The sequence below is a fragment of the Carassius auratus genome, chromosome 26 (assembly GCF_003368295.1).
Source record: "Carassius auratus strain Wakin chromosome 26, ASM336829v1, whole genome shotgun sequence".
In the NCBI taxonomy this organism is placed as follows: Eukaryota; Metazoa; Chordata; class Actinopteri; order Cypriniformes; family Cyprinidae; genus Carassius; species Carassius auratus.
Window position 1 is genome coordinate 2,780,626 of NC_039268.1, and position 27,049 is coordinate 2,807,674.

General features: G+C 39.7%; 3 protein-coding genes across 3 annotated transcripts; all 3 read right to left on the minus strand.

The window, feature by feature from the left end:
• Positions 1-5,689: 5,689 nt before the first annotated feature.
• LOC113044082 (integumentary mucin C.1-like) lies at positions 5,690-8,589 on the minus strand. The gene is made up of 5 exons (XM_026203682.1): positions 8,538-8,589; positions 8,139-8,377; positions 6,492-6,553; positions 6,205-6,362; positions 5,690-5,969 (listed from the first exon to the last, which is right to left on the minus strand). Exons 2-5 carry the CDS (start codon positions 8,367-8,369, stop codon positions 5,830-5,832), a joined length of 591 nt encoding a protein of 196 aa, XP_026059467.1. The 5' UTR covers positions 8,370-8,377; positions 8,538-8,589; the 3' UTR covers positions 5,690-5,829.
• Positions 8,590-11,463: 2,874 nt separating this feature from the next.
• Positions 11,464-14,842, minus strand: LOC113043942 (mucin-5AC-like). Its single transcript, XM_026203495.1, has 4 exons — positions 14,617-14,842; positions 13,832-14,017; positions 11,671-12,319; positions 11,464-11,527 (listed from the first exon to the last, which is right to left on the minus strand). Exons 1-4 carry the CDS (start codon positions 14,840-14,842, stop codon positions 11,464-11,466), a joined length of 1,125 nt encoding a protein of 374 aa, XP_026059280.1.
• Positions 14,843-20,171: 5,329 nt separating this feature from the next.
• On the minus strand, positions 20,172-21,332 carry LOC113044083 (mucin-5AC-like; the record flags this gene model as incomplete). Its single annotated transcript, XM_026203683.1, has 2 exons — positions 20,172-20,809; positions 20,960-21,332. Coding segments are annotated over 2 exons (1,011 nt in total), but the record flags the coding sequence as incomplete, so codon positions are not given.
• Positions 21,333-27,049: the final 5,717 nt, after the last annotated feature.

Here is a 27,049-nt window from a genome sequence, read left to right on the forward strand (position 1 = left end):
TCTTATACCACTTAGTGACGTCCTGATCTGTGGTTTGTTACTTAATGTATACGCACAGATAATGTGAATGGAATGCCTTTTGGCAGACACCGTGACGATTTTTGTTTTTCTCAAAAATCTATTGTATTGTGCCAGCCTCTGGCGTGCGCAAAAATGTATAAGCAGACCTATTTATAGAAACTGTTGAGCACTTGATAAACACCGTCATATAGCTAGATGCACATTTTAATTTGTAATCCTCATACCATGACTGTTTTCATTTCAATCAGACATTATTAAAAATATAGCAATCCAAAATTCGCGGAATAGAGCGGTTTCTTTGAGGGCACACAACATAATTATATACACAATTTGTTATTCATTTCATTTACATTTATACATTTTTATCAGACCCTTTTATCCAAAACGACTTACTAATTGAGGAATACAACAGGCGTTTCAGCATAAAGATGCAAATAGCCTAAACAGATGAAGCGCTCATAATAATAAAAATAAAATAAAAAATCAGGCATTGTTCAAATTAATAGTTACATTAAAGTTTTTTAATTTCCCAGTTTGTCGACATTACTGCATGGATGATAGTGGAAACGATATAAATTATTATAGCTAGGGATTATAAAAACAACATCAAACACAAAGATTCCAGTGAGTTTAATAATTTGTGCGACCATAGATCGATCATCGTGGAGCACGTGATCTGTTTACAACACATGAAAGACGTCAAAATTGACCAACACAAAAGACACGGTTTACCTATTTATTCTTCATATACTGACACGTTTCACGGGCTTCCTTGATGTTTTTGAGAAAGTTTCCCCTTAAGAATGAAGCCTCACTAATAATCAATTAAACTGTTAGTATCGAGACGCGCATATTAAAATAAACCTAGACTATGTTTTTGTTGGTAACAATTGATGTAGGCAGCCATTCCTATTCATGTAAATATTTTAGACATAAGCTATACAAATTATTCAGACGGAAAATAGCATATTTGTAAATTAAAATAAAATAAAAACATAAAATAAATAATAATAATAAATTAGCTAATGTGTAGTTTTGATGACTGATCATTTGCTGGTGTGCTTGGATCACGTAATTAATTTTCATTTGCGACTTATAGTCGGTTTTATTTAATTAAAATCATTATGGCTTTTGAACGTTTCTCGAATAAAAAAGAGAGAAAATTAGGCTATATTTAGGCCTATTATAATTACAGCTACTTTTCTGGAGAGAAACTTTTGAAAGAATGTTGTAGTAATGTGTTTGGCTATATCAATACATTATTTAAGGAAAAAAAACAGCTATATAAATATATATTTAAAAAATTATAATTAGAAACAACATTTGAAGAGGCTAGACGCCAGTAAGTGGCTAGTAAGTATATGATTGCACAAGTAATTCATTGTATTTTAAGTGCCATCTTCGAAGTCAAGTGAAGTAGTTGTCATTCCTCGCATTACAATCAAGTCTTAGAAATGAATCCTTGGGTGTGGTGGGTGGTCAAGGTGAACACCCATCCCTTTATTTTTAGAAACTGTACTGTGTGTGCTTATGTACTTGTTGGAAGTCAAGTGATGTTTACACCAATTGATACATCCACTTGGTGTTCTGAATGGATGATTTGTATGATTACTACTGTATTATTATTAAAGTATTATGAAATGCATTTTCACAGAGAAAAAGGCTATCCAGTCTAAATATATTGAAACTGTAGCAATGAAATCCATGTGGGTCCAGTTTGCCTTGTGGATATAAAATCAGTGGATTCTACATAACAGCAGATTAAAAGATAGTTCATTAGCAGATATTTGATTTCATGACAGCCATTGCCAATAGATTTAGAGGTTTTCTCTTTCTCAGTCTGAAAGTATATGTTTAATTCATATTTATTACAGCAATTCCAATGCAGAACTTTATTGAAATCCTAAATTTTCCCATCTGGCTTTATTCCTCCTTCCTGGATAAAAAAAAAAAAAAGTATAATAAAAATTGGCTTCATACTTTGCTCCACCTGCCCACGTCCATGGTTCGATTAAAGAGATTCGGTGAATAAAAGCGCTCTCTATTGGCGAAATTAGCACAGTGTAAGTGGATTTGGAAAACTGAAAGAACAAATGTAGAAAAGAAAACAACTTTTTATTGCTAAGCAACGAACAAACATTCACAATGGAATAATCTTTCTAGAGTATTGCAAATATTCTGAACAAATATTCTACACTCTCAGACTCATTAGGACGGTATCTTTTTTAGGACGGTATTCTTTCTTTCTACCTTATTTAACCCTAAAGGGTGCATTTTGGTACCTTAAAGGTACATATTAGTACCTAAAGTGTACATATTATTACCCATTCCAATTGGTATATATCAGTACTTTTTAAAAGGGTACTGCCCCAGTGACAGCTTTTATACCTTTTTTCTAGGCTTGAGAGTTTATCCATATCACCTCACCTGTATATAAGCGAATTTAATAACACCTGCCTAAGCTGCAATGGCTGTAGTCTGCTGTGTTATTATTTATGCCATGCACTTACCTGTGCTTTTGATACTCGGTATATTTAATATCAATTACTGTTCCTTAAGTTTTATTTCTCATAAACTAATTTACATTTTTTTCTAAATATCTTGAGCATGGTTGGGTATACTTGTTATTTGGGGCATTGTATTGAGCAAGAAGGAGAAAAAGTAAAATAAAAGTCTTGTGACACCAACAGTTCATGGGATAGCAAAATCAGAGTTGTGCCTGCTGTCCTATTTACTCTCTGTCCTCATATGCTCTTTTCTTTTGGGCTCTTTTAAGGATTAGCTTGTATTTGGCCAACAGAGGGCAGGCATGAATTTGCTTTGCTTGTGGATGAACTCCTCTCTAATTAATTGTCTTGCATCTCTTACTAGAACCTGGAATACTGACATTGAAACACTTAAAGATATAGTTCACCTCCAAATCTGTCATTTACTCACCCCATGGCATTCCAGACCTTTCTTTTTTTTCTTCTTTAAAGCACAAAATAATATATTTTGGTAGTTAGTTGCCTTTCATTGGTTTTATTCTCAGGTTTTAAATGACACCAGAGGTAATAGATGATAATTACCTGATTTTTATTATTAAATCACTTTGAATTGTGTTCTGCTGGCAGGTTCAAAGAAAATTAATTTCAGCTGTGTAATTTAACTACTTAGGCTGATCACAATTAAGTAACAAAATATAGTTTGTATCAGTTCATTGCCATTTTAGCAGTCTCACTTAAAAAAAAAAACACTTTTGTGAAAATCCACAGTATGCACAAACAACCACAAAGATTCTCACTTTGAAATCCCTTTCATCAGAAAACTTCACAGTCTTCACTGAGAGATAATGGCAACCTAGAATAATGTTGGGCGAGCATGGTAGGTTGTGCAATGTTATTCAACAGCAAAGAATGTGACCATGTGTCATTCCATTCATGGTGACACAATGTGGGTGGTTTATTTACCCTTAATTGTAACTACTGTAATCTCTGCAGTTCATTTTATAAAAGACCCTGTCAACACCTAGAATAATAAAGAAGGTGTTCTTCTGTAAAGGCGGAAGAATGTCAGAGTAGTAGAATCCCTCAGGCATTTACCCAAGACTCAGTCTGTTTCAACAATACTAATACCCATTATGACAGAAATGCTTTGTAATTCATACAACATAAGAGCTCTTTACACCTTAATGATATATGAATGTATAGACTTTATTTCATTTTTTCACACATTCTCTGAAACGCACAATAACATGACGTGCATAAAAATAAAATAAAAAACTGTTATGCAAGACAAGTCTCTTGTCGAAGGAATGAATGAAAACAATAGACAAACAAACTTGGACAAAGTAAAATCCCGACATATCAGAACACACAGATAAAGACTCTATAACAGCAAAAGATGAGTAAAAATAAAAATAAAATATGACCGATGTAAAGCTATGCTCCCTTTTGATAAAAAAACCCAACTCACAACTTATCTTTATATTAAAAAAGGTGAGTTTCAGAGTCAACAGATCACAAGCATGTCGCAAAATAAGTTTCGAGTTAAGTCTGTTATGCAAACAATCAAGCAAGACTGGTCAAGTCAGTGGTTCACTGCAAACCAATCAGTCCTGCCAAAGAAAAGATCAAGTCGCAGTACTTGAAATGAGTTTGATTGTGTAAGCTGTCACAAAAACACTGAATTTGATGGTTACTCTTGATACTGTAAATAAACGTCACCCAGACACCTATTCAGTGTAATAGCAATTCATGTAGACATGAAATCTAGAAATGAAAAAGCTTCTAGTATTAAATGTAATTGAATTCTGTCTTGAAAGCAGACATGATTCTTGCACATATCACACTGCTATGGGGACAAACAATCCCATCAATTATTTTAACTGTGCTGTATGTCTGTTTCAGACCGGCACAGTAAGAGGATTCCACAAAATTAAAGATACTGAACCACAATGAGGATTGTGCTTGTAGTTAATGTACTTGTGGTAATTAAAACTTTCTGACAAACATCCCTTGTACCCTAGAACAGACACAGGCAATTTTATAGAGTAAAGCGGTCATGTGCTCTAATTATGTCGCCTGACAAAGATCTAGAGACATTCCTTTTTCATTGCACGAGAAGGAGATATTTTCTCTGTAATCATGCAGTATATGAAAAAGTCATACACTTTCAGCAAAAAGATGATTTTAAAAATAGCATATGTCCTATACAGTATATAAGGCATTGTACAATGTTTTAGGGATATCTGATAAATTATTATTACATTAAATTAGTGAGTGTACAAAACACTTGTTTTGGGACTAGAACTATAAAAATGTTTTAATGCTTTGCATTGTTTGCGAGCATTAAATACGTGAAGTGGAATATGAAAACCACTGCAATGACAGTTTGCATAGCAGTTTGTTAGGTGGTTGTTACACTTTTTTTTGTGTGTGTGTGTTTAAAGATACTTTCATTGTTTTTACTAGCCATAACCCACTCTGGATATACTATTTAAAAAAAAAAAAAATCTATATGCAGTAACTTGCTAGGTGGATTAATACAGTAACTATTATTATGTAAAGTAAGGTATAAAATGTGAGACACCCAGCTGTCAGATGTGCCATCAGTGTGCAGTATTTAAATTTCAGTAAAAAACAAAAAACTAATGTTTATTGAAACTCATTGATGTCTTATTTTCTTGTCATGTTGCTATAAAGAAAGAACAAAATAGGTCTCATTAATGCATACTATCTAATAAGCCTCATTAATCATACTATTCTGACATGATTATTCTGTTTTTAAATTTCCAGTTTTGATAATTAGACTATAATGAGTTTGCGAAGAAAGAATTAGACCTATGCAAGTTAAATTTGCATTAAGACTTTATTTAATTTAATTAATATAAAACCCTTACATTTTAAATACATGTAAATACTACAAACAATCATACAATTTTGGATGATGTGAACTTAATAAATATTTGATTACAATAAGATAAAATAAGATCTTGGAATGTTACCACATACTAGGCAAAATAAAATTACAGTATAAATAGTCTTTAACCTGCAGACAAGTGAACAAAAGCATTACATTTAAAATACTGAGGAAATAGGAATTGTCCTTATTTGATTGATTACTACAACCTGCTGATAAATAAATACATATATATTATTTTTTTTCTAATTACAAATTGTGCTTCTTAGAATCAATGCTGAGAGTGTGCTATAATACTAAATAACACAATACACAAACACACATACAAAAACAATATAATTTGCTAATATAATCTGTGCCTTGTACATGCCTTTCATTTCTCGCAACTCACATTCATTGTTAAGGGATCTATAGGAAAAGTTGTAATATTTTTGCCATAATAATGAGCCATGTTGCTTGGAATAGGCTGGATTGAATCTTCAATCCACTTGAAGCTGAAGTTGTAGCTGCAGTTGTTGTTGTAGTTGCAGCTACAGTCATATTTATAACTGTAGAAAAAAAAATTAACGAATTAGATCAACAAGGTCTCTCTTTTTTGTTTCATTAAAGTCCAAATGTACCATAACTTTTTTGTGTGTTATTCTTATTTCCAGATAATTAACTAGTGACCAGTGCTAAGGCTAGAAATTCCACAAAATCCATTGAGCCAAAGTTCTAGGTGCAGTTGTTGGAAGACTTTCAGAACATGTTGTAGGATAGGTTTTAAAATGCAATAAAACTTACCTGAACCATTGACTGAAACCGTTGAAGGGATTATGTTCAGTGGATCAACACCACCTGTTACCACTGCTGACATGAGGGACTCTGAAATCTCTTGAACGGTTGGAAGAACTTGTGTGGAGTTAAAAACTAGTTGGGTTTCTGTGATGACTGACCCAGGACTGGAAAAAATAGAAGGATGTCAAATAAGATTTCTTAATAACACATATAATGTGTGTGAATATATATATATATACATCTACATCTATATACATGTGTGTGTTAAAACTTCACATAAATTCCATATTTACCGGAAACTTAAGACAATCACTCTGATGAAGGAAGGATATCTTGCTCTGTAGATGGGTTCAAGCTGTAACATACAATAACAGAATGATTAGAATGATCTTTTTTATTTGTTACATTACATTGATAAGCGTTGAGGACTTTTTTACTTTATAAGGGGCGAAAACAAAATGTGTCACTTACTTATGGTAAGCTAAAAATAATATTAATAATAACAAACCCCTTTATACAGTATTTTTGGCTTTGGTCTAAAATATAGATGGTATTCTGTTCTCTTAAGTATAAGATATTTTCTGTGTGTCATCTGTGAATCTCGTAAATTTATTTGAACTCACCTGAGATCTGACAAGCTCAGATCTTGACTTGAAGGCCTGAGAGTTTTGATTACTGAGATCAATTATAAATATGTCAAAAGAGCGGAACACCAGAGATGTTATGTACACAGGTACAAATTGTGTAGTTGTAGTTGCAGGCACTTTAGTTGTAGATGTCAAGGGTTTTGTTGTTGTTTTTGGTGTGGTTGTTGTTGTTGTTGTAGCTGTTGTTGTTGTTGTTGATGCTGTAGTTGAAGTAGTCACATTTATAACTGTAAGAAAAAGGTGTACAAAATTAGATAAAATGCACTGTTTTGTCTGTCAGTATACATACCCTTACGAAAGGAAAATATATTTACCAATATATTTCTTAAAATATATTGTGATATATTGTAATATATTATTTTCCCTTTTTATTTCTAATATTTAATATATTTGAATACATTTAATAATATATTGATGATACATATATTATATAATATATTGCAAAATATACAAATGATTGCCGCTTTTAATATATTGCAATATATTGGAAAAATATAAATATATATAAGAATATATGCCTAATATATTACCTGATATTTTCCAATATATTGCAATATATTTTTGTTTCATAAGGGTAGTGATATGGAGATTGTAAATTCTACAAGATCTACTGAGCAAATGTTTACTAAGACTTTCAGAATCTGCAAGATGTTTTCTGAAATGCAAGCAAACTTACTTGAACCGTTGACTGAAATTGAATAAGGAGTTATGTTCAATGGATTGACATCTCCTTTTATCACTGCTGTAAAGAGAGTGTCTGAAATCTCTTGAACGGTTGGAACAGCTTGTGTGGAGTTAAAAGCTAGTTGGGTTTCTGTGATGACTGACCCAGAACTGGAAAAATAGAAGGATGTCAAATAAGATTCCTTTGAAACATATATTGTGTGAATATATATATATATATATATACATACATGTTCTGATATATGCTTAAAACTTCACAAAAATTCCATATTTACCGGAACTTAAGACATTCACTCTGATGAAGGAAGGATATTTTGGTCTGTAGATGGTTTCAAGCTGTAACATACAATAACAGGCAGTCACAATCACAATCAGAATGATCTTTTTTATTTGTTACATTATATTGATAACCGCTGACAACATTATGGGGGGGGGGGGGGCAAAATGTATCACTTATTTACGGCAAGCTAAAGAAATAAATTATAATAAAACCCTTTATACGGTATTATTGGCTTTGGTCTAAAATATATATTCTGTTCTCTTAAATACAAGATATTTTTACAAGATATGTGTGTCATCTGTGAATCTCGTAAATTTATTTGAACTCACCTGAGATCTGACAAGCTCAGATCTTGACTTGAAGGCCTGAGAGCTTTGATTACTGAGATCAATTATAAATATGTCTAAAGAGCGGAACACCAGAGATGTTATGTACACAGGTACAAATTGTGTAGTTGTAGTTGCAGGCACTTTAGTTGTAGATGTCAAGGGTTTTGTTGTTGGTGTGGTTGTTGTTGTAGCTGTTGTTGTTGTTGTTGATGCTGTAGTTGAAGTAGTCATGTTTATAACTATAAGAAAAAGGTGTACAAATTAGATTTTGTGTGTCAGTATACATAGTGATATGAAGGTTGTAAATTCTATAAGATCTACTGAACAAAAGTGGTAGGCACAGTTTTTCTAAGACTTTCAGAATCTGCAAGATGTTTTCTGAAATGCAAGCAAACTTACTTGAACCGTTGACTGAAATTGAATAAGGAGTTATGTTCAATGGATTGACTTCTCCTTTTATCACTGCTGTAAAGAGAGTGTCTGAAACCTCTTGAACGGTTGGAACAGCTTGTGTGGAGTTAAAAGCTAGTTGGGTTTCTGTGATGACTGACCCAGAACTGGAAAAAATAGAAGGATGTCAAATAAGATTCTGAAATAACAAATATAATGTGTGTGTGTGTGTGTGTGTGTGTGTGTTTAAAACTGCACATAAATCATATATTTACCTGAAACTTAAGACATTCGCTCTGATAAAGGAGGAAGGAAATTTTGCTTTGTAGATATGATTAAGCTGCAAGAGTAAAAGTGCAACAGCCAGTCAAAACCACAATCAATATATTTTTTGTTATTATTTGTTAAATGACATTGATTACTGATTAAGACTTTTTTGCTTCATGGGTGCAATAAAGATATTTTCTGTGTATTAGCATTTAATCTTGTAGGTTTATTTTAACTCACCTGAGATATGACAAGCTGAGCCCTGTCCTTGAAGATCTGTGAATTTTGATTACTGAGTTCATCTGTAAAGTTATCTAAAGAGCGGAATACCAGATCTGTTAGATACACAAGTTCAGGTATTGTCCTTGTAGCTGTTGTAGCTGTTGTTGTAGCTGTTGGTGTTGTGGATGTTGTTGCTGTGCTGACAGTGGTGCTTTCAGTAGTGGTTGAAGTGGGAATCACAGAAGTTACTGCTGTAGATGTTGTTTGTGGTGCTGTTGTGGAAGGTCCTGCAGTAGTAGTTCCAGCAGCAGTTGATGTCACTGTTGAAAGATGTGTTGTTGTAGCTGATGGTGTTGTGGATGTTGTTGCTGTGCTGACAGTGGTGCTTTCAGTACTGGTTGAAGTGGGAACCACAGAAGTTACTGCTGTAGATGTTGTTTGTGGTGCTGTTGTGGAAGGTACGGCAGTAGTGGTTCCAACAGGAGTTGATGTGACCGTTGAAAGATGTGTTGTTGTAGCTGACGGTGTTGTGGATGTTGTTGCTGTGCTGACAGTGGTGCTTTCAGTAGTGGTTGAAGTGGGAATCACAGAAGTTACTGCTGTAGATGTTGTTTGTGGTGGTGTTGTGGAAGGTACTGCTGTAGTAGTTCCAACAGGAGTTGATGTCACAGTTGAAAGATGTGTTGTTGTAGCTGACGGTGTTGTGGATGTTGTTGCTGTGCTGACAGTGGTGCTTTCAGTAGTGGTTGAAGTGGGAATCACAGAAGTTACTGTCGTAGATGTTGTTTGTGGTGCTGTTGTGGAAGGTCCTGCAGTAGTAGTTCCAACAGGAGTTGATGTGACCGTTGAAAGATGTGTTGTTGTAGCTGACGGTGTTGTGGATGTTGTTGCTGTGCTGACAGTGGTGCTTTCAGTAGTGGTTGAAGTGGGAATCACAGAAGTTACTGTCGTAGATGTTGTTTGTGGTGCTGTTGTTAAAGGTCCTACAGTGGTAGTTCCAGCAGGAGCTGATGTCACTGTTGAAAGATGTGTTGTAGTAGCTGACGGTGTTGTGGATGTTGTTGCTGTGCTGACAGTGGTGCTTTCAGTACTGGTTGAAGTGGGAATCACAGAAGTTACTGCTGTAGATGTTGTTTGTGGTGCTGTTGTGGAAGGTACTGCAGTAGTGGTTCCAACAGGAGTTGATGTGACCGTTGAAAGATGTGTTGTTGTAGCTGACGGTGTTGTGGATGTTGTTGCTGTGCTGACAGCGGTGCTTTCAGTAGTGGTTGAAGTGGGAATCACAGAAGTTACTGCTGTAGATGTTGTTTGTGGTGGTGTTGTGGAAGGTACTGCTGTAGTAGTTCCAACAGGAGTTGATGTCACGGTTGAAAGATGTGTTGTTGTAGCTGATGGTGTTGTGGATGTTGTTGCTGTGCTGACAGTGGTGCTTTCAGTAGTGGTTGAAGTGGGAATCACAGAAGTTACTGCTGTAGATGTTGTTTGTGGTGGTTTTGTGGAAGGTACTGCAGTAGTAGTTCCAACAGGAGTTGATGTCACGGTTGAAAGATGTGTTGTTGTAGCTGTTGGTGTTGTGGATGTTGTTGGTGTGCTGACAGTGGTACTTTCAGTAGTGGCTGAAGTGGAAATCAAAGGTTCTGCAGTATATGTTGTTTGTGGTGATATCGTGGAAAGTCCAGCAGTAGTAGTTCCAGCAAAAGTTGTAAATACTGTTGTTGATGTTTCAGCAGAAGTTGCGAGTCTGGAAGTTTCTGTTACTGTAGACATTTCTGCTGCAGTGGTGATGGATGTTTCAGGAGCAGACGATGTGATTGTGGAAGTCTCAGTTGTTGTAGATGTTTCTGCTGCGCTAGTGGTGGACATTTCTGGTGCAGTTGTTGTGATTGTGGAAGTCTCTGTTGTTGGAGATGTTTCTGGTGTGCTATTGGTGGATGTTTCAGGTTCAGTTGCTGTGACTGTGGAAGTCTCTGTTGTTGTAGATGTTTCAGGAGCACTCATGATTGTGGTAGTCTCAGTTGTGGTATATGTTTCTGCTGTGCTAGTGGTGGACGTTTCAGCTGGAGTTGTAGTGAATGTGGAGGACTCAGTTGTGGTGGATGTTTCAGGAGCAGTCGTTGCGACTGTGGAAGTCTCAGTTGTGGTAGATGCTTCTGTTGTGCTAGTGGTGGATGTTTCAGGAGCAGTCGTTGCGACTGTGGAAGTCTCAGTTGTGGTAGATGTTTCTGCTGCACTAGTGGTGGATGTTTCAGGAGCAGTCGTTGCGACTGTGGAAGTCTCAGTTGTGGTAGATGTTTCTGCTGCGGTAGTAATGGACGTTTCAGGAGAAGTCGTTGCAAGTGTGGAAGTCTCAGTTGTGGTAGATGTTTCTGCAGCACTTGTGGTGGACGTTTCTGGAGCAGTCGTTGCAAGTGTGGAAGTCTCGGTTGTGGTAGATGTTTCTGCTGTGCTAGTGGTGGATGATTCTGGAGCAGTCGTTGCAAGAGTGGAAGTCTCTGTTGTGGTAGATGTTTCTGCAACACTTGTGGTGGACGTTTTAGGAACACTTGTTGTGATTGTGGATGTCTCAGTTGTTGTAGATGTATCTGCTGTGATAGAGGTGGACGTTTCTGGTGCAGTTGTTGTGACTGTGGAAGTCTCTGTTGTTGGTGATGTTTCTGCTGCACTTGTGGTGGATGTTTCAGGAGCAGTAGTGATTATGGTAGTCTCAGTTGTGGTAGATGTTTCTACTGCACTAGTGGTGGAGGTTTCAGGAGCAGTCGTTGTGACTGTGGAAGTCTCAGTTGTGGTAGAAGTTTCTGCGGCACTAGTGGTGGACGTTTCAGGAGCAGTCGTTGCGACTGTGGAAGTCTCAGTTGTGGTAGAAGTTTCTGCGGCACTAGTGGTGGATGATTTTTGATCAATTATTGCAAGTGTGGAAGTCTCTGTTGTGGTAGATGTTTCTGCAACACTTGTGGTGGATGTTTCAGGAACACCTGTTGTGATTGTGGATGTCTCAGTTGTTGTAGATGTATCTGCTGTGCTAGTGGTGGAGGTTTCTGGTGGAGTTGTTGTGATTGTGGAAGACTCATTTGTGGTAGATGTTTCTGTTGCGCTACTCGTGGACAGTTCAGAAGCAGTTGTTGCGACTGTGGAAGTCTCAGTTGTGGTAGATGATTCTGTTGCACTATTGGTGGATGTTTCAGGAGCAGTCGTTGCGACTGTGGAAGTCTCAGTTGTGGTAGATGTTTCTGCTGCACTGGTGGTGGATATTTCAGAAGCAGTTGTTGTGACTGTGGAAGTCTCAGTTTTGGTAGATGTTTCTGCTGCGGTAGTTTTGGACGTTTCAGGAGTAGTCGTTGCAAGTGTGGAAGTCTCAGTTGTTTCTAGATGTTTCTACTGCACTTGTGGTGGATGTTTCAGGAGCTGTTGTTGTAATTGTGGATGTCTCAGTTGTTGTAGATGTTACTGCTGTGCTAGTGGTGGATGTTTCAGGAGCAGTTGTTGTGATTGTGGAAGTCTTAGTTGTTGTAGATGATTCTGCTGCACTTGTGGTGGATGTTTCAGGAGCAGTCGTGATTGTGGTAGTCTCAGTTCTGGTAGATGTTTCTGCTGTGCTAGTGGTGGACATTTCAGCAACACTCGTTGCGACTGTGGAAGTCTCAGATGTGATAGGAGTTTCTGCGGCACTAGTGATGGATGTTTTAGGAGCAGTCGTTGTGACTGGGGAAGTCTCAGTTGTGGTAGATGTTTTTGCTGCGGTAGTGGTGGACGTTTCAGGAGAAGATGTTGCAAGTGGGGAAGTGTTAGTTATGGTAGATGTTTCTGCTGCGCTAGTTGTGGACAATTCAGGAGCTTTCGTTACAAGTGTGGAAGTCTCAGTTGTGGTAGATGTTTCTGCAGCACTTGTGGTGGACGTTCCTGGTGCAGTTGTTGTGATTGTGGAAGTCTCTGTTGTTGGAGATGTTTCTGCTGTGCTAGTGGTGGATGTTTCAGGAGCAGTTGTTGTGATTGTGGAAGTCTCAGTTGTTATAGATGTTTCTGCTGCACTTGTGGTGGATGTTACAGGAGAAGCAGAGATTGTGGTAGTCTCAGTTGTGGTAGATGTTTCTACTGTGCTAGAGGTGGAGCTTTCAGCTGCAGTCGTTGCAACTGTGGAAGACTCAGTTGTGGTAGATGTTTCTGTTGCGCTACTGGTGGATGTTTCAGGAGCAGTCGTTGCGACTGTGGAAGTCTCAGTTGTGGTTGATGTTCTGCGGCATTAGTGGTGGATGTTTCAGGAGCAGTCGTTGCGACTGTGGAAGTCTCAGTTCTGGTAGATGTTTCTGCTGCGGTAGTGGTGGACGTTTCAGGAGAAGACGTTGCAAAAGTGGAAGTCTCAGTTTTGGTAGATGTTTCTGCTGCACTAGTGGTGGAAGTTTCAGAAGCAGTCGTTGTGACTGTGGAAGTCTCAGTTGTGGTAGATGTTTCTGAGGCACTAGTGGTGGATGTTTCAGCACCAGTCGTTGCAAGTGTGGAAGTCTCTGTTGTGGTAGATGTTTCTGCTGCACTAGTGGTTGATGTTTCAGGAGCAGTTGTCGTGATTGTTGAAGTCCCAGTTGTTGTAGTTGTATCTGCTGCGCTAGTGGTGGATGTTTCTGATGCAGTTGTTGTGATTGTGGAAATCTCTGTTGTTGGAGATGTTTCTGCTGTGCTAATGGTGGATGTTTCAGCAGTAGTTGTTGTGATTGTGGAAGTCTCTGTTGTGGTAGATGTTTCTGCTTCACTAGTGGTGGATGATTCAGGTGCAGTCGTTGCATGTGTGGAAGTCTCAGTTGTGGTAGATGTTTCTGCTGCACTAGTGGTGGAGGTTTCAGAAGCAGTCGTTGTGACTGTGGAAGTCTCAGTTGGAGTAGATGTTTCTGCTGCACTAGTGGTGGACGTTTCAGGAGCAGTTGTTGTGATTGTGGAAGTTTCAGTTCTTGTAGATGTCTCTGCTGCACTTGTGGTGGATGTTACAGGAGAAGCCGAGATTGTGGAAGTGTCTGTTGTTGGAGATGTTTCTGCTGTGCTAGTGGTGTATGTTTCAGGAGCAGTTGTTGTGATTATAGAAGTCTCAGTTGTTATAGATGTTTCTGCTGCACTTGTGGTGGATGTTACAGGAGAAGCCGAGATTGAGGTACTCTCAGTTGTGGTAGATGTTTCTACTGTGCTAGAGGTGGATGTGTCAGCTGCAGTCGTTGCGACTGTGGAAGACTCAGTTGTGGTAGATGTTTCTGCGGCATAGTGGTGGATGTTTCAGGAGCAATCGTTGCGACTGTGGAAGTCTCAGTTCTGGTAGATGTTTCTGCTGCGATAGTGGTGAACGTTTCAGGAGAAGACGTTGCAAAAGTGGAAGTCTCAGTTTTGGTAGATGTTTCTGCTGCACTAGTGGTGGAGGTTTCAGAAGCAGTCGTTGTAACTGTGGAAGTCTCAGTTGTGGTAGATGTTTCTGCAGCACTAGTGGTGGACGATTCAGGAGCAGTCGTTTCAAGCGTGGAAGTCTCAGTTGTGGTAGATGTATCTGCTGCACTAGTGGTGGATGTTTCTGGTGCAGTTGTTGTGATTGTGGAAGTCTCAGTTGTTGTAGATGTTTCTGCTGCACTTGTGGTGGATGTTTCAGGAGCACTCGTGATTGTGGTAGTCTCTGTTGTGGTAGATGTTTCTGCTGTGCTAGTGGTGGATGTTACAGCTGCAATCGTTGTGACTGTGGAAGTCTCAGATTTGGTAGATGTTTCTGCAGCACTAGGGGTGGACGATTCAGGAGCAGTCGTTTCAATCGTGGAAGTGTCAGTTGTGGTAGATGTTTCTGCAGCGCTTGTGGTGGACATTTCAGGAGCAGTTGTTGTGATTGTGGATGTCTCAGTTGTTGTAGATGTATCTGCTGCACTAGTGGTGGACGTTTGTGGTGCAGTTGTTGTGATTGTGGAAGTCTCTTTTGTTGGAGATGTTTCTACTGTGCTAGTGGTGGATGTTTCAGGAGTAGTTGTTGTGATTGTGGAAGTCTCAGTTGTTGTAGATGTTTCTGCTGCACTTGTGGTGGAGGTTTCAGGACTAGTCGTTGCAAGTGTGGAAGTCTCAGTTGTGGTAGATGTTTCTGCGGCACTAGTGGTGGATGTTTCAGCTGCAGTCGTTGCGACTGTGGAAGTCTCAGTTTTAGTAGATGTTTCTGCAGCACTAGTGGTGGACGATTCAGGAGCAGTTGTTGTGCTTGTGGATGTCTCAGTTGTTGTAGATGTATCTGCTGCACTAGTGGTGGACGTTTCTGGTGCAGTTGTTGTGATTGTGGAAGTCTCTGTTGTTGGAGATGTTTCTGCTGTGCTAGTGATGGATGTTTCAGGAGTAGTTGTTGTGATTGTGGAAGTCTCAGTTGTTGTAGATGTTTCTAATGCACTTGTGGTGGATGTTTCAGGAGCTGTTGTTGGGATTGTGGAAGTCTCTGTAGTTGTAAATGTTTCAGGAGCAGTTGTTGTGACTGTGGAAGTCTCTGTAGTTGTAAATGTTTCAGGAGCAGTTGTTGAGATTGTGGAAGTCTCTGTTGTTGGTGATGTTTCAGGAGCAGTTGTTGTGATTGTGGAAGTCTCTGTCGTTGTAGATGTTTCAGGAGCAGTTGTGATTGTGGAAGTCTCTGTTGTTGTAGATGTTTCTGCTGCACTAGTGGTTGATGTTTCAGGAGCAGTTGTTATGATTGTGGAAGTCTCTGTTTTTGTAGATGTTTCTGCTGCACTAGTGGTTGATGTTTCTGGTGCAGTTGTTGTGAGTGTGGAAGTCTCTGTCGTTGTAGATGTTTCAGGAGCAGTTGTTGTGATTGTGGAAGTCTCTGTCGTTGTAGATGTTTCTGCTGCACTAGTGATTGATGTTTCAGGAGCAGTTGTTGTGATTGTGGAAGTCTCTGTCGTTGTAGATGTTTCAGGAGCAGTTGTTGTGATTGTGGAAGTCTCTGTTGTTGTAGATGTTTCTGCTGCACTAGTGATTGATGTTTCAGGAGCAGTTGTTGTGATTGTGGAAGTCTCTGTCGTTGTAGATGTTTCAGGAGCAGTTGTTGTGATTGTGGAAGTCTCTGTTGTTGTAGATGTTTCAGGAGCAGTTGTTGTGATTGTTGAAGTCTCTGTCGTTGTAGATGTTTCAGGAGCAGTTGCTGTGATTGTGGAAGTCTCTGTCGTTGTAGATGTTTCAGGAGCAGTTGTTGTGATTGTGGAAGTCTCTGTCGTTGTAGATGTTTCAGGAGCAGTTGTTGTGATTGTGGAAGTCTCTGTCGTTGTAGATGTTTCAGGAGCAGTTGTGATTGTGGAAGTCTCTGTTGTTGTAGATGTTTCTGCTGCACTAGTGGTTGATGTTTCAGGAGCAGTTGTTGTGATTGTGGAAGTCTCTGTTGTTGTAAATGTTTCAGGAGCAGTTGTTGTGATTGTGGAAGTCTCTGTTGTTGTAGATGTTTCTGATGCACTAGTTTTTGATGTTTCTGGGGCAGTTGTTGTGATTGTTGAAGTCACTGATGTTGTAGATGTTTCTGCTGCGCTAGTTGTTGATGTTTCAGGAGCAGTTGTTGTGATTGTGGAAGTCTCTGTTGGTGTAGATGTTTCAGGAGCAGTTGTTGTGATTGTGGAAGTCTCTGTTGTTGTAGATGTTTCAGGAGCAGTTGTTGTGATTGTGGAAGTCTCTGTTGTTGTAGATGTTTCAGGAGCAGTTGTTGTGATTGTGAAAATCTCTGTTGTTGAAGATGTTTCAGGAGCAGTTGTTGAGATTGTGGAAGTCTCTGTTGTTGTAGATGTTTCAGGAGCAGTTGTTGTGATGGTGGAAGTATCTGTTGTTGTAGATGTTTCAGGAGCAGTTGTTGTGATTGTGGAAGTCTCTGTTGTTGTAGATGTTTCTGCTGCACTAGTGGTTGATGTTTCAGGAGCAGTTGTTGTGATTGCGGAAGTCTCTGTCGTTGTAGATGTTTCAGGAGCAGTTGTTGTGATTGTGGAAGTCTCTGTTGTTGTAGATGTTTCTGCTGCACTAGTGGTTGATGTTTCAGGAACAGTTGTTGTGATTGTGGAAGTCTCTGTCGTTGTAGATGTTTCAGGAGCAGTTGTTGTGATTGTGGAAGTCTCTGTTGTTGTAGATGTTTCAGGAGCAGTTGTTGTGATTGTGGAAGTCTCTGTTGTTATAGATGTTTCTGTTGCACTGGTAGTGGATATTTCAGGAATAGTTGGTGTGATTGTGGAAGTCTCTGATGTTGTAGATGTTTCAGGAGCAGTTGTTGTGATTGTGGAAGTCTCTGTTGTTGTAGATGTTTCTGCTGCACTAGTGATTGATGTTTCAGGAGCAGTTGTTGTGATTGTGGAAGTCTCTGTCATTGTAGATGTTTTCAGGAGCAGTTGTTGTGATTGTGGAAGTCTCTGTTGTTATAGATGTTTCTGTTGCACTGGTAGTGGATATTTCAGGAATAGTTGTTGGGATTGTGGAAGTCTCTGTTGTTGTAGATGTTTCAGGAGCAGTTGTTGTGATTGTGGAAGTCTCTGTTGTTGTAGATGTTTCTGCTGCACTAGTGATTGATGTTTCAGGAGCAGTTGTTGTGATTGTGGAAGTCTCTGTCATTGTAGATGTTTCAGGAGCAGTTGTTGTGATTGTGAAAGTCTCTGTTGTTGTAGATGTTTCAGGAGCAGTTGTTGTGATTGTTGAAGTCTCTGTCGTTGTAGATGTTTCAGGAATAGTTGTTGTGATTGTGGAAGTCTCTGTTGTTGTAGATGTTTCAAGAGCAGTTGTTGTGATTGTGGAAGTCTCTGTTGTTGTAGATGTTTCTGCTGCACTAGTGATTGATGTTTCAGGAGCAGTTGTTGTGATTGTGGAAGTCTCTGTCATTGTAGATGTTTCAGGAGCAGTTGTTGTGATTGTGAAAGTCTCTGTTGTTATAGATGTTTCTGTTGCACTGGTAGTGGATATTTCAGGAATAGTTGTTGTGATTGTGGAAGTCTCTGTTGTTGTAGATGTTTCAGGAGCAGTTGTTGTGATTGTGGAAGTCTCTGTTGTTGTAGATGTTTCAGGAGCAGTTGTTGTGATTGTTGAAGTCTCTGTCGTTGTAGATGTTTCAGGAGCAGTTGTTGTGATTGTGGAAGTCTCTGTCGTTGTAGATGTTTCAGGAGCAGTTGTTGTGATTGTGGAAGTCTCTGTTGTTGTAGATGTTTCAGGAGCAGTTGTTGTGATTGTGGAAGTCTCTGTCGTTGTAGATGTTTCAGGAGCAGTTGTTGTGATTGTGGAAGTCTCTGTCGTTGTAGATGTTTCAGGAGCAGTTGTGATTGTGGAAGTCTCTGTTGTTGTAGATGTTTCTGCTGCACTAGTGGTTGATGTTTCAGGAGCAGTTGTTATGATTGTGGAAGTCTCTGTTTTTGTAGATGTTTCTGCTGCACTAGTGGTTGATGTTTCTGGTGCAGTTGTTGTGAGTGTGGAAGTCTCTGTCGTTGTAGATGTTTCAGGAGCAGTTGTTGTGATTGTGGAAGTCTCTGTCGTTGTAGATGTTTCAGGAGCAGTTGTTGTGATTGTGGAAGTCTCTGTTGTTGTAGATGGTTCTGCTGCACTAGTGATTGATGTTTCAGGAGCAGTTGTTATGATTGTGGAAGTCTCTGTTTTTGTAGATGTTTCTGCTGCACTAGTGGTTGATGTTTCTGGTGCAGTTGTTGTAAGTGTGGAAGTCTCTGTCGTTGTAGATGTTTCAGGAGCAGTTGTTGTGATTGTGGAAGTCTCTGTCGTTGTAGATGTTTCAGGAGCAGTTGTTGTGATTGTGGAAGTCTCTGTCGTTGTAGATGTTTCAGGAGCAGTTGTTGTGATTGTGGAAGTCTCTGTCGTTGTAGATGTTTCAGGAGCAGTTGTTGTGATTGTGGAAGTCTCTGTTGTTGTAGATGTTTCTGCTGCACTAGTGGTTGATGTTTCAGGAGCAGTTGTTATGATTGTGGAAGTCTCTGTTTTTGTAGATGTTTCTGCTGCACTAGTGGTTGATGTTTCTGATGCAGTTGTTGTGAGTGTGGAAGTCTCTGTCGTTGTAGATGTTTCAGGAGCAGTTGTTGTGATTGTGGAAGTCTCTGTCGTTGTAGATGTTTCAGGAGCAGTTGTGATTGTGGAAGTCTCTGTTGTTGTAGATGTTTCTGCTGCACTAGTGATTGATGTTTCAGGAGCAGTTGTTGTGATTGTGGAAGTCTCTGTCGTTGTAGATGTTTCAGGAGCAGTTGTTGTGATTGTGGAAGTCTCTGTCGTTGTAGATGTTTCAGGAGCAGTTGTTGTGATTGTGGAAGTCTCTGTCGTTGTAGATGTTTCAGGAGCAGTTGTTGTGATTGTGGAAGTCTCTGTTGTTGTAGATGTTTCAGGAGCAGTTGTTGTGATTGTGGGAGTCTCTGTTGTTGTAGATGTTTCAGGAGCAGTTGTTGTGATTGTGGAAGTCTCTGTCGTTGAAGATGTTTCAGGAGCAGTTGTTGTGATTGCGGAAGTCTCTGTCGTTGTAGATGTTTCAGGAGCATTTGTTGCGATTGTGGAAGTCTCTGTTGTTGTAGATGTTTCAGGAGCAGTTGTTGTGATTGTGGAAGTCTCTGTCGTTGTAGATGTTTCAGGAGCAGTTGTTGTGATTGTGGAAGTCTCTGTCGTTGTAGATGTTTCAGGAACAGTTGTGATTGTGGAAGTCTCTGTTGTTGTAGATGTTTCTGCTGCACTAGTGGTTGATGTTTCTGGTGCTGTTGTTGTGATTGTGGAAGTCTCTGTTGTTGTAGGTGTTTCTGCTGCACTAGTGGTTGATGTTTCTGGAGCAGTTGTTGTGATTGTTGAAGACTCTGTTGTTGTAGATGTTTCAGGAGCATTTGTTGTGATTGTGGAAGTCTCTGTTGTTGTAAATGTTTCAGGAGCAGTTGTTGTGATTGTTGAAGTCACTGATGTTGTAGATGTTTCTGCTGCGCTAGTTGTTGATGTTTCTGGAGAAGTTGTTGTGATTGTTGAAGTCTCTGATGTTGTAGATGTTTCTGCTGCGCTAGTTGTTGATGTTTCAGGAGCAGTTGTTGTGATTGTGGAAGTATCTGTTGTTGTAGATGTTTCAGGAGCAGTTGTTGTGATTGTGGAAGTCTCTGTTGTTGTAGATGTTTCTGCTGCACTAGTGGTTGATGTTTCTGGTGCAGTTGTTGTGATTGTGGAAGTCTCTGTCGTTGTAGATGTTTCAGGAGCAGTTGTTGTGATTGTGGAAGTCTCTGTTGTTGTAGATGTTTCTGCTGCACTAGTGGTTGATGTTTCAGGAACAGTTGTTGTGATTGTGGAGGTCTCTGTTGTTGTAGATGTTTCTGTTGCACTGGTAGTGGATATTTCAGGAATAGTTGGTGTGATTGTGGAAGTCTCTGATGTTGTAGATGTTTCAGGAGCAGTTGTTGTGATTGTGGAAGTCTCTGTCGTTGTAGATGTTTCAGGAGCAGTTGTTGTGATTGTGGAAGTCTCTGTTGTTGTAGATGTTTCAGGAGCAGTTGTTGTGATTGTGGAAGTCTCTGTTGTTGTAGATGTTTCAGGAGCAGTTGTTGTGATTGTTGAAGTCTCTGTCGTAGTAGATGTTTCAGGAGCAGTTGTTGTGATTGTGGAAGTCTCTATCGTTGTAGATGTTTCAGGAGCAGTTGTTGTGATTGTGGAAGTCTCTGTCGTAGTAGATGTTTCAGGAGCAGTTGTTGTGATTGTGGAAGTCTCTGTCGTTGTAGATGTTTCAGGAGCAGTTGTTGTGATTGTGGAAGTCCCTGTCGTTGTAGATGTTTCAGGAGCAGTTGTTGTGATTGTGGAAGTCTCTGTTGTTGTAGATGTTTCTGCTGCACTAGTGGTTGATGTTTCTGGTGCAGTTGTTGTGATTGTGGAAGTCTCTGTTGTTGTAGATGTTTCTGCTGCACTAGTTTTTGATGTTTCAGGAGCAGTTGTTGTGATTGTGGAAGTCTCTGTTGTTATAAATGTTTCATTTGCACTGGTAGTGGATATTTCAGGAATAGTTGTTGTGATTGTGGAAGTCTCTGTTGTTGTAGATGTTTCAGGAGCAGTTGTTGTGATTGTGGAAGTCTCTGTTGTTGTAGATGTTTCAGGAGGAGTTGTTGTGATTGTGGAAGTCTCTGTCGTAGTAGATGTTTCAGGAGCAGTTGTTGTGATTGTGGAAGTCTCTGTCGTTGTAGATGTTTCATGAGCAGTTGTTGTGATTGTGGAAGTCCCTGTCGTTGTAGATGTTTCAGGAGCAGTTGTTGTGATTGTGGAAGTCTCTGTCGTTGTAGATGTTTCAGGAGCAGTTGTTGTGATTGTGGAAGTCTCTGTCGTTGTAGATGTTTCAGGAGCAGTTGTTGTGATTGTGGAAGTCTCTGTTGTTGTAGATGTTTCTTCTGCACTAGTGGTTGATGTTTCTGGTGCAGTTGTTGTGATTGTGGAAGTCTCTGTTGTTGTAGATGTTTCTGCTGCACTAGTTTTTGATGTTTCAGGAGCAGTTGTTGTGATTGTGGAAGTCTCTGTTGTTGTAGATGTTTCTGATGCACTAGTTTTTGATGTTTCTGGAGAAGTTGTTGTGATTGTTGAAGTCTCTGATGTTGTAGATGTTTCTGCTGCGCTAGTTGTTGATGTTTCAGGAGCAGTTGTTGTGATTGTGGAAGTCTCTGTTGTTGTAGATGTTTCAGGAGCAGTTGTTGTGATTGTTGAAGTCTCTGTCGTTGTAGATGTTTCAGGAGCAGTTGTTGTGATTGTGGAAGTCTCTGTCGTTGTAGATGTGTCAGGAGCAGTTGTTGTGATTGTGGAAGTCTCTGTCGTTGTAGATGTTTCAGGAGCAGTTGTTGTGATTGTGGAAGTCTCTGTCGTTGTAGATGTTTCAGGAGCAGTTGTGATTGTGGAAGTCTCTGTTGTTGTAGATGTTTCTGCTGCACTAGTGGTTGATGTTTCTGGTGCTGTTGTTGTGATTGTGGAAGTCTCTGTTGTTGTAGATGTTTTTGCTGCACTAGTGGTTGATGTTTCAGGAGCAGTTGTTGTGATTGTGGAAGACTCTGTTGTTGTAGATGTTTCAGGAGCATTTGTAGTGATTGTGGAAGTCTCTGTTGTTGTAAATGTTTCAAGAGCAGTAGTTGTGATTGTGGAAGTCTCTGTTGTTGTAGATGTTTCTGATGCACTAGTTTTTGATGTTTCTGGGGCAGTTGTTGTGATTGTTGAAGTCACTGATGTTGTAGATGTTTCTGCTGCGCTAGTTGTTGATGTTTCAGGAGCAGTTGTTGTGATTGTGGAAGTCTCTGTTGTTGTAGATGTTTCAGGAGCAGTTGTTGTGATTGTGGAAGTCTCTGTTGTTGTAGATGTTCCAGGAGCAGTTGTTGTGATTGTGGAAGTCTCTGTCGTTGTAGATGTTTCAGGAGCAGTTGTTGTGATTGTGGAAGTCTCTGTTGTTGTAGATGTTTCAGGAGCAGTTGTTGTGATTGTGGAAGTCTCTGTTGTTATAAATGTTTCTGTTGCACTGGTAGTGGATATTTCAGGAATAGTTGTTGTGATTGTGGAAGTCTCTGTTGTTGTAGATGTTTCAGGAGCAGTTGTTGTGATTGTGGAAGTCTCTGTCGTTGTAGATGTTTCAGGAGCAGTTGTTGTGATTGTGGAAGTCTCTGTCGTTGTAGATGTTTCAGGAGCAGTTGTTGTGATTGTGGAAGTCCCTGTCGTTGTAGATGTTTCAGGAGCAGTTGTTGTGATTGTGGAAGTCTCTGTCGTTGTAGATGTTTCAGGAGCAGTTGTTGTGATTGTGGAAGTCTCTGTCGTTGTAGATGTTTCAGGAGCAGTTGTTGTGATTGTGGAAGTCTCTGTTGTTGTAGATGTTTCTGCTGCACTAGTGGTTGATGTTTCTGGTGCAGTTGTTGTGATTGTGGAAGTCTCTGTTGTTGTAGATGTTTCTGCTGCACTAGTGGTTGATGTTTCTGGTGCAGTTGTTGTGATTGTGGAAGTCTCTGTCGTTGTAGATGTTTCAGGAGCAGTTGTTGTGATTGTGGAAGTCTCTGTTGTTGTAGATGTTTCTGCTGCACTAGTGGTTGATGTTTCAGGAACAGTTGTTGTGATTGTGGAGGTCTCTGTTGTTGTAGATGTTTCTGTTGCACTGGTAGTGGATATTTCAGGAATAGTTGGTGTGATTGTGGAAGTCTCTGATGTTGTAGATGTTTCAGGAGCAGTTGTTGTTATTTTGGAAGTCTCTGTTGTTGTAGATGTTTCAGGAGCAGTTGTTGTGATTGTGGAAGTCTCTGTTGTTGTAGATGTTTCAGGAGCAGTTGTTGTGATTGTGGAAGTCTCTGTTGTTGTAGATGTTTCAGGAGCAGTTGTTGTGATTGTGGAAGTCTCTGTTGTTGTAGATGTTTCAGGAGCAGTTGTTGTGATTGTTGAAGTCTCTGTCGTAGTAGATGTTTCAGGAGCAGTTGTTGTGATTGTGGAAGTCTCTATCGTTGTAGATGTTTCAGGAGCAGTTGTTGTGATTGTGGAAGTCTCTGTCGTAGTAGATGTTTCAGGAGCAGTTGTTGTGATTGTGGAAGTCTCTGTCGTTGTAGATGTTTCAGGAGCAGTTGTTGTGATTGTGGAAGTCCCTGTCGTTGTAGATGTTTCAGGAGCAGTTGTTGTGATTGTGGAAGTCTCTGTTGTTGTAGATGTTTCTGCTGCACTAGTTTTTGATGTTTCAGGAGCAGTTGTTGTGATTGTGGAAGTCTCTGTTGTTATAAATGTTTCTGTTGCACTGGTAGTGGATATTTCAGGAATAGTTGTTGTGATTGTGGAAGTCTCTGTTGTTGTAGATGTTTCAGGAGCAGTTGTTGTGATTGTGGAAGTCTCTGTTGTTGTAGATGTTTCAGGAGGAGTTGTTGTGATTGTGGAAGTCTCTGTCGTAGTAGATGTTTCAGGAGCAGTTGTTGTGATTGTGGAAGTCTCTGTCGTTGTAGATGTTTCAGGAGCAGTTGTTGTGATTGTGGAAGTCCCTGTCGTTGTAGATGTTCAGGAGCAGTTGTTGTGATTGTGGAAGTCTCTGTCGTTGTAGATGTTTCAGGAGCAGTTGTTGTGATTGTGGAAGTCTCTGTTGTTGTAGATGTTTCTGCTGCACTAGTTTTTGATGTTTCAGGAGCAGTTGTTGTGATTGTGGAAGTCTCTGTTGTTGTAGATGTTTCTGATGCACTAGTTTTTGATGTTTCTGGGGCAGTTGTTGTGATTGTTGAAGTCACTGTTGTTGTAGATGTTTCCGCTGCGCTAGTTGTTGATGTTTCTGGAGAAGTTGTTGTGATTGTTGAAGTCTCTGATGTTGTAGATGTTTCTGCTGCGCTAGTTGTTGATGTTTCAGGAGCAGTTGTTGTGATTGTGGAAGTCTCTGTTGTTGTAGATGTTTCAGGAGCAGTTGTTGTGATTGTTGAAGTCTCTGTCGTTGTAGATGTTTCAGGAGCAGTTGTTGTGATTGTGGAAGTCTCTGTCGTTGTAGATGTGTCAGGAGCAGTTGTTGTGATTGTGGAAGTCTCTGTCGTTGTAGATGTTTCAGGAGCAGTTGTTGTGATTGTGGAAGTCTCTGTCGTTGTAGATGTTTCAGGAGCAGTTGTGATTGTGGAAGTCTCTGTTGTTGTAGATGTTTCTGCTGCACTAGTGGTTGATGTTTCTGGTGCAGTTGTTGTGATTGTGGAAGTCTCTGTTGTTGTAGATGTTTCTGCTGCACTAGTGGTTGATGTTTCTGGTGCTGTTGTTGTGATTGTGGAAGTCTCTGTTGTTGTAGATGTTTTTGCTGCACTAGTGGTTGATGTTTCAGGAGCAGTTGTTGTGATTGTGGAAGACTCTGTTGTTGTAAATGTTCAAGAGCAGTGGTTGTGATTGTGGAAGTCTCTGTTGTTGTAGATGTTTCTGATGCACTAGTTTTTGATGTTTCAGGAGCAGTTGTTGTGATTGTGGAAGTCTCTGTTGTTGAAGATGTTTCAGGAGGCAGTTGTTGGATTGTGGAAGTCTCTGTTGTTGTAGATGTTTCAGGAGCAGTTGTTGTGATGGTGGAAGTATCTGTTGTTGTAGATGTTTCAGGAGCAGTTGTTTTGATTGTGGAAGTCTCTGTTGTTGTAGATGTTTCAGGAGCAGTTGTTGTGATTGCGGAAGTCTCTGTCGTTGTAGATGTTTCAGGAGCAGTTGTTTTGATTGTGGAAGTCTCTGTTGTTGTAGATGTTTCAGGAGCAGTTGTTGTGATGGTGGAAGTATCTGTTGTTGTAGATGTTTCAGGAGCAGTTGTTTTGATTGTGGAAGTCTCTGTTGTTGTAGATGTTTCAGGAGCAGTTGTTGTGATTGCGGAAGTCTCTGTCGTTGTAGATGTTTCAGGAGCAGTTGTTTTGATTGTGGAAGTCTCTGTTGTTGTAGATGTTTCAGGAGCAGTTGTTGTGATTGTGGAAGTCTCTGTCGTTGTAGATGTTTCAGGAGCAGTTGTTTTGATTGTGGAAGTCTCTGTTGTTGTAGATGTTTCAGGAGCAGTTGTTGTGATTGTGGAAGTCTCTGTTGTTGTAGATGTTTCAGGAGCAGTTGTTGTGATTGTGGAAGTCTCTGTTGTTGTAGATGTTTCAGGAGCAGTTGTTGTGATTGTGGAAGTCTCTGTTGTTGTAGATGTTTCAGGAGCAGTTGTTGTGATTGTGGAAGTCTCTGTTGTTGTAGATATTTCAGGAATAGTTGTTGTGATTGTGGAAGTGTCTGTTGTTGTAGATGTTTCAGGAGCAGTTGTTGTGATTGTGGAAGTCTCTGTTGTTGTAGATATTTCAGGAATAGTTGTTGTGATTGTGGAAGTCTCTGTCATTGTAGATGTTTCAGGAGCAGCTGTTGTGATTGTGGAAGTCTCTGTCGTTGTAGATGTTTCAGGAGCAGTTTTTGTGATTGTGGAAGTCTCTGTTGTTGTATATGTTTCAGGAGCAGTTGTTGTGATTGTGGAAGTCTCTGTTGTTGTAGATATTTCAGGAATAGTTGTTGTGATTGTGGAAGTGTCTGTTGTTGTAGATGTTTCAGGAGCAGTTGTTGTGATTGTTGAAGTCTCTGTCATTGTAGATGTTTCAGGAGCAGCTGTTGTGATTGTGGAAGTCTCTGTCGTTGTAGATGTTTCAGGAGCAGTTTTTGTGATTGTGGAAGTCTCTGTTGTTGTAGATGTTTCAGGAGCAGTTGTTGTGATTGTGGAAGTCTCTGTTGTTGTAGATGTTTCAGGAGCAGTTGTTGTGATTGTGGAAGTCTCTGTTGTTGTAGATGTTTCTGCTTCACTAATTTTTGATGTTTCTGGGGCAATTGTTGTGATTGTTGAAGTCACTGATGTTGTAGATGTTTCTGGAGAAGTTGTTGTGATTGTTGAAGTCTCTGATGTTGTAGATGTTTCTGCTGCGCTAGTTGTTGATGTTTCAGGAGCAGTTGTTGTGATTGTGGAAGTCTCTGTTGTTGTAGATGTTTCAGGAGCAGTTGTTGTGATTGTGGAAGTCTCTGTTGTTGTAGATGTTTCAGGAGCAGTTGTTGTGATTGTGGTAGTCTCTGTTGTTGTAGATGTTTCAGGAGCAGTTGTTGTGATTGTGGAAGTCTCTGTTGTTGAAGATGTTTCAGGAGCAGTTGTTGAGATTGTGGAAGTCTCTGTTGTTGTAAATGTTTCAGGAGCAGTTGTTGTGATTGTGGAAGTCTCTGTTGTTGTAGATGTTTCTACTGCACTAGTGGTTGATGTTTCAGGAGCAGTTGTTGTGATTGGGGAAGTCTCTGTTGTTGTAGATGTTTCAGGAGCAGTTGTTGTTATTGTGGAAATCTCTGTAGTCGTAGATGTTTCAGGAGCAGTTGTTGTGATTTTGGAAGTCTCTGTTGTTGTAGATGTTTCAGGAGCAGTTGTTGTGATTGTGGAAGTCTCTGTCGTTGTAGATGTTTCAGGAGCAGTTGTTGTGATTGTGGAAGTCTCTGTAGTCGTAGATGTTTCAGGAGCAGTTGTTGTGATTGTGGAAGTCTCTGTTGTTGTAGATGTTCCTGCTGCGCTAGTTGTTGATGTTTCTGGAGCAGTTGTTGCGAGTGTGGAAGTCTCTGTGGTTGTGGATGTTTCAGGAGCAGTT

Coding starts and splice junctions, on each gene's coding strand:
- LOC113044082 (XM_026203682.1), bottom strand. CDS start 8,369: ATGACTACTTCAACTACAGCATCAACAACAACAACAACAGCTACAACA. Junction 6,554..8,138: donor CTGAGCTTGTCAGATCTCAG/GTGAGTTCAAAT, acceptor TGTATGTTACAG/CTTGAACCCATCTACAGAGC. Junction 5,970..6,204: donor GGTTTCAGTCAATGGTTCAG/GTAAGTTTTATT, acceptor TTTTTTCTACAG/TTATAAATATGACTGTAGCT.
- LOC113043942 (XM_026203495.1), bottom strand. CDS start 14,842: ATGTCCACCACAAGCGCTGCAGAAACATCTACCACAACTGACACTTCC. Junction 12,320..13,831: donor TTCTGAAACCTCCACCACTA/GTGCAGCAGAAA, acceptor AAACTACCGCAG/CAGAAACATCTACCAAAACT. Junction 11,528..11,670: donor TCCACCACAAGTGCAGCAGA/AACATCACCAAC, acceptor CAAGTGTTGCAG/AAACATCTACCACAACAGAG.